Source organism: Peromyscus leucopus, chromosome X (assembly GCF_004664715.2).
Source record: "Peromyscus leucopus breed LL Stock chromosome X, UCI_PerLeu_2.1, whole genome shotgun sequence".
Taxonomy (NCBI): Eukaryota; Metazoa; Chordata; class Mammalia; order Rodentia; family Cricetidae; genus Peromyscus; species Peromyscus leucopus.
Window position 1 is genome coordinate 92,438,660 of NC_051083.1, and position 5,899 is coordinate 92,444,558.

The 5,899-nt window shown below is 39.0% G+C and overlaps 1 protein-coding gene across 1 annotated transcript; it reads left to right on the forward strand.

Annotated features, from left to right (window-relative positions):
- Window positions 1-358: 358 nt before the first annotated feature.
- Window positions 359-1,879, forward strand: LOC114687288 (glutamic acid-rich protein-like). The gene is made up of 2 exons (XM_028861978.2): window positions 359-1,071; window positions 1,684-1,879. The coding sequence occupies exons 1-2, from the start codon at window positions 610-612 to the stop codon at window positions 1,708-1,710; spliced, it is 489 nt and encodes a 162-aa protein (XP_028717811.2). The 5' UTR covers window positions 359-609; the 3' UTR covers window positions 1,711-1,879.
- The last annotated feature ends 4,020 nt before the right edge of the window (window positions 1,880-5,899 follow it).

A 5,899-nucleotide genomic window follows, 5' to 3' on the forward strand; every position in this document is an offset into this window, starting at 1 on the left:
CCATCTCTCCTGCCCCTCTATACCTGTTTTATAACTCTGTCTATATTGGCATAACCCATGTCAAATAGAAGTCAGTGCAGGCAAGCTCATTCATATTGATACACTATCATTTCACTGACAATGTGATATTTAGAAGACAGGGTTCCTATCGCCTTAAAAGGTATCCCAAGACAGTAAGGCCTCAGGGAAAAAGGTGTGATTCTGAGCAGTCTCCAGAATTTAAGGACCTTTATGGCTCATTGGACACAATACACATCAATCACTATGTCTCAGCCAATGAGCTTACAGCTGTGGTGACGTGTGAGAGGGGCCATTATTACTCCTCAAGGCTCCGCCCCTTATACCTGGTTCTCAGCCTTCTTGGGGCTGGCCTCAGCATGGAGCTCCTCCCTGGTGCTGTCTAGTCCTTTTATAGGTACTCTACAAGTACCAACTCCATCTGCTGACTAGCGGAAAACATCCCTACTGCTCTCACTGCCTCCAAGGAGGTCCTTGAGGCCAACAGCCTCTCTCTACTTTGTGGTAGTCACCTTAACAACCCCTCATCCCCACCAACACCTTCAAAGCTCGAAGCTTCAGTAAGATCTTCATTGGCAAGGATTTTGTGCCATGTCTGCCTTTGCAGAGCGGGAGCCTGGATTACCTGACCAAGAGCAAGAGGGTGGTGGGATGGGGCAGGACGCTGGACAAATTGTTTTGCATGTGCTACCAATCGAAGAGAATGTTGATGACATCGATGGAACCGCAGCATTTCTGGTTTCACAGGCAGTAGCGAGAGCCATTATGGAAGAAGAGCGTAGGCAGGAAGAGATATGGCCTGATAATGAGGAAATCTGGCCTTATGTTGATGACATCTGGCCTGTTGACGAGGAAGCCTGGCCTGATGTTGAAGAGGACTGGTATGTATGGAATAGTGACCAAGAGAACGAAAGAGTTCAGGAGGAAGCTGAAGAAGACCAGGACTATAATAATGAAGAAGAGGAGGAAGACAATAACGATGACGACTATGAATATGAGAAGAATGGAGAAGATGAGGATGAGACTCAGGGGAAGAAGATCATCCTGCATGCTGTAAGTTTACCTATGGGGCTTTAGGTCCCGCTAGAGAAATTTCTTTTTTTTTTTCTAATACATCATGTCCCTAAGGTGTGTATACATGCTATCAATGACCACATTCTGCTTCACTCAAGGCATGAAAAGTTCAGTCCTTGGAGGCCCACCTATTCAGGAGAGGAAAAACTCTCCAAGAAATCCAGACCCTGGTAAAGGAAACATAGAATTGGGAGGGTGAGTGCTAATAGAAGGAGCTACCTCTAGGATGGCTGTCTTTTATAATACCTGGAAAGGGACTCCAAGGTATATTACACAGCTCAGAGGACCCTGAGCAGGACATGTTCTAGTACAGTGAGTCCTTGACTAACACTTCTGTAGTCTATCAGCTGCTGATCTTTGCAACAAAGGGACTAAGGCCACCAAGCATTAGCAAAGTTGCTTATTATTCAGTGTCTGTTGGCTTTGGTAGCTCATTTTCAGGCCTTACACAAGGGTTTGAGTTTCAAGAAGAAAATATGTTCAATTTTTGGTTAAAAATACAGACATATAAGGTAGACTATTTTTTTAAGGTTTAAAAAATGGTTCATGTCAATGTTTAAAATTGTTAATTATCTCTTATTCTACCTACAGATTGAGGGCAAAGGAAGCCATGGATGAAGATAGGATCAATGAATCAGTTCTTTGTGGATTTGAGATCATCTAATATTCATTAACACGTGGAAAGTTATCATCAGTGGTCCTGTTCTATTATTATTCATCCAAATATATGCACTTAAAACTTCCAAAATTGTTTAAATATTCTTTAAGTTAAAAATAAAAATAATTTGAAATGAATAAATGGGACAGTCTTTTATCAATAATACAAACTCAAGTCAATTGATGTCTATTGCTTTTTGTTTTAGCCTACCAGTCAATGATGCAGATTACTTTTAACTCTTTTCAGTTCTCTTATTACACTCTCAATAAATTCCATTAGTAAGTTTGCACCACTTATGAAAAAGAAAACAGACATGGAGGTCTAGCATAGTCTGAATTTTATTCACATAAACTGATAAGTGACCCAGTTTGTCTGCAAGCAAGTTGGGGCACTTGAACCCATAGGACAACAACAGTTGCAGCAGCACCTAGGAATTGGTGAGCAATACCAACTTCTTAGCTCCATTCAAGATGTATTTGATAGTGAATTCTCAAATTGATCTGTCACAGGTTCTGAAGACCTTTAGTTTATCCTTCATATCAACATAGTATGAGAACTGGCTGATTTAAAGTAGTGCTTTCACTGTGATTGGACCAAGGTTATGTCACTGAACTGAGACCCTTTAAAATAAATTGAATAAAAAAATAAATACTAGATGCTGAATGATGGATGGTACAGGGAAATACTACAATTTGGAAAGGTTTAAGACACAGAGAAAAACCTAAAAAGGCAAATATTGGATAGTGTAGTGGAGAAAAATATATAAAAGAAAAAGTTAACTTCTGGATACATTAAAATGTGCATATAAAGTTTAAAAATGTAAAGCAATAACTACAAGTATATATACATACATAGTAAAGTGAATATGTGTGATGCATGCTTATGTAGCACACAGAGAATCTTTTATGGGAATGAAAATATTTAGGATTACTAGGTATATTTTTTTAAGGAAGTATTTAATTGGATGGACCTACATACTGGACTTCAATGGCATCATAGTTCATCACTTAGGTTAGCTCAAGGGTGTATACATGAACTTCTCACTACACCTTTGTGTAGGTAACAGTGTTTCTCGAAGAAAAATGAAAAATAGGAGGGGTAAATTTAAAAAAAAAAACTGTTCAACAACTGGAATCTGCTTAAGGAAAAAAGTGTAGTTGGATGTAACTAGATTAGGGATGAGAGGAGAAAGGACACCATTTTTGAGGGTGTAAAGCTATGTTCTACGGGTATTTCAAGCTTCATAGGTACTCATTTGCCTTAATACCTCCTGTTGTATTATATGGGAACACATCTCATTTTACAACATTAAGTAACACTATTCACATGTGAACCTAGATCATTCTCTAGTGTTCAACTTTCTGAGTTATTAGGACCTTTTAAAAGTTTGACTTGTGCATCTTTCTTAAAGCACCCACCATTATATTTTTCCAATTGGTAGATACCTGATAAACATTTCTTACAAAAAAATAGCTTACCTAGTGCACACAGAATTCCATTTTGTGTCACTGACATTGACACTTAAAAACACATTATCAGTGATGGGATAATAAGGACTAAGACACAACAGAGAAAGGAATTCATTATAGTGTTATAGAGCAAAAAAAGATAACAATAGTCTAAAATAACTTTTTATATTTTAAAGAAAAGCTAGAGAATAAAAGATTCGAGGTTCCCAGCACAGAAATCCAAAGGTTTGGTAAGAGAGTGTGAATTACCTTGATTTCATCATGAAACATTATATATATAAATACCTGTGCCAAAATACCACACTATACTCCATAACTAAATGCAACTAAACAATCATTAGAACTAAACTAAAGATAAAATAATCTACATAGTACATATTATCAGGAATTTGACATATTTATGGCAGGCACATAACACAGAGACATATTGTAAGCCCTTTGTCACATTCATATTGAGTGGAGAGTCCAAATAGGCATTTAACTTAATGTCACTGAGGAGATTTCATTGATTATAATTGGTTTCTTTTGGAATTTCTGCTCATGTAACTTAAGACTTCATTACAAATCTTCTGTTAATTCTATTGACGCTCTTTCCACTCTACAGGAAGTATAGCCACAAGTCTGTGGTGATATTGTATTTGTGCTCTAACAAGTAAAACTTGACTGGAGATCAGAGGATAATGTCAGCCACTATATTAAATATAGTGGTCAGGCAGTGGTAGCACATACCCTTAATCCTAACATTTGGGAGGCAGAGATTCATCTGGATCTCTGTGAGTTCAAGGCTACACTGGGAACAGAGACAGATATGGTGGCACACACCTTTAATTCCAAAACTAGTTAACCATAAAAGTATGGAGGTCTCTACAGACAGAAAGGAAGTGATAGAGCTGGGCAAAAATATGAAGTGATGTAGCTGGCAGAGAAAGGAAGTCAAATGTCAGGGCACAGAAAGGTATATAGGCATGAGTATTCAGGAAGTAGGTCTCTCTTGGGCTGAGGATTTCCTAGTGGTAAGAACTTGTGGCTGTCTTGTTCTATCACTCAGATCTCTCAGCTTTCATCCCAATATATGACTCTGGGTTTTTGTTTTGTTTTGTTTTGTTTTGTTTTATTAATAAGACAGTTCAGCAATTCCTGTTACACAAATCTCTTTGCCTATTCTGACATTACTTAAGGAACAGATCTTCAGTATAGACAATCAAGTATTTTTTCAAGTTTATCTTTTGGTAATTTCATAAATGTATACAATGTCTTTCAATTATATCTACACTCCAATATTCATGTCCCCCCCTCTTTTTTTTGGTTTTTCGAGACAGGGTTTCTCTGTGTAGCTTTGCACCTTTCCTGGAACTTACTTGGTAGCCCAGGCTGGCCTCAACTCACAGAGATCCGCCTGGCTCTGCCTCCCATGTGCTGGGATTAAAGGCATGTGCCACCACCGCCCGGCCCATGTCCACTTTCTTACAGGATCCCCAACATGCCTCTCCTAACCTCATGTCCTCTATATTTATGATCAGCAGAGTCATGATTGTGGGGACATCTACTGGAGCTTGGGAAACCTATCAGAAGCCACACCCTAAAGAAACCAACTGCCCCTCCCCTAAAAGTCACCACATGCCAATAGTTCTTAAGCTAGAAGCAGGGAACTGATGAAGCCTTTCACAATCCCTGCTGGAATGTCCACTGTCTTAATTCTGTGCATGTCTTAGGAAGGCAACCACAGCTGCTGTGGGTTGATGAATGTGATGGCTTTGTCATATCTAGAAGACACTATTTTGCAGCAGTCCTCCTAAACTCTAGCTCTTACAATCATTCTGCCCCCTCTTACATAATATACTCTGTGCCTTGGGTGGGGAGAGAATGGGATATCATTCTCCTATTTAGGGATGACCACACAATAGTCACTGCTTCTCTCAACCTTGTCCTCTTGTGAGTCTCTGCCTTATTCTCCATCCACACAAAAGGGAGCTTCTCTGATGCATGGTAAAAATTATACTGATTTGTGGGTGTAATGATAAGTATTTAGAAGGTGATTTGATACTATGCCTATTTTAGCAAAGTAGTAGTAGTAGGTTTTCCCCTAGCGCCTGTGACCTCCCCAGCCTTGGATACTAGGTCAGGCATAAATCCCTATGTGAAAAGGGTTTTAATTCCAATTTCAAAGCCGTGGTTTACAACCATAACATTCATGGCACTGTTGCACCAATGAACTTATGTAGTTAGGTCAGTCATTACGGTGGCCCACAGAATTCACAGTTGACTATTATTGCTAATAACTTTTTCCCCCTACTAGCCTGCATAGTAGCTTCTAGCACTATGTAAGCTAGCCAGTTGGGAGGAATCTTCCAGGTCACTATCACTTGGGGTTTTTTTTTATTTGTTTTTATGTCCTATGACTAAATTGTGTGATGTCTTCAATGGTAGGGACTGACTGTTAAGTTCTGATGGATGACCAGAAGCAATGACAATAGCCTGAATTGACCCAGGAGTCTCTGGGATGCCTATGACCACAACTTGTAGGGTTTCTCTCACACGTGGCACTAGGCTTTTTGTTTGATACCCTATGGATTCTCAGAGCTGCATTATTCCCTTACATAGGGCAACTTCAATTTAAACTCCTTTGAGCATACATTCTTTAGGAAGTTTTAAAAATAATATGTATCTATGTGGACTTTTC

What these genes read in the sequence shown, in the direction of transcription:
- LOC114687288 (XM_028861978.2), top strand. Translation starts at nt 610, where the DNA reads ATGTCTGCCTTTGCAGAGCGGGAGCCTGGATTACCTGACCAAGAGCAA. An exon ending in AGAAGATCATCCTGCATGCT is followed by an intron (nt 1,072 to 1,683) that starts GTAAGTTTACCT and finishes TTCTACCTACAG; the next exon opens with ATTGAGGGCAAAGGAAGCCA.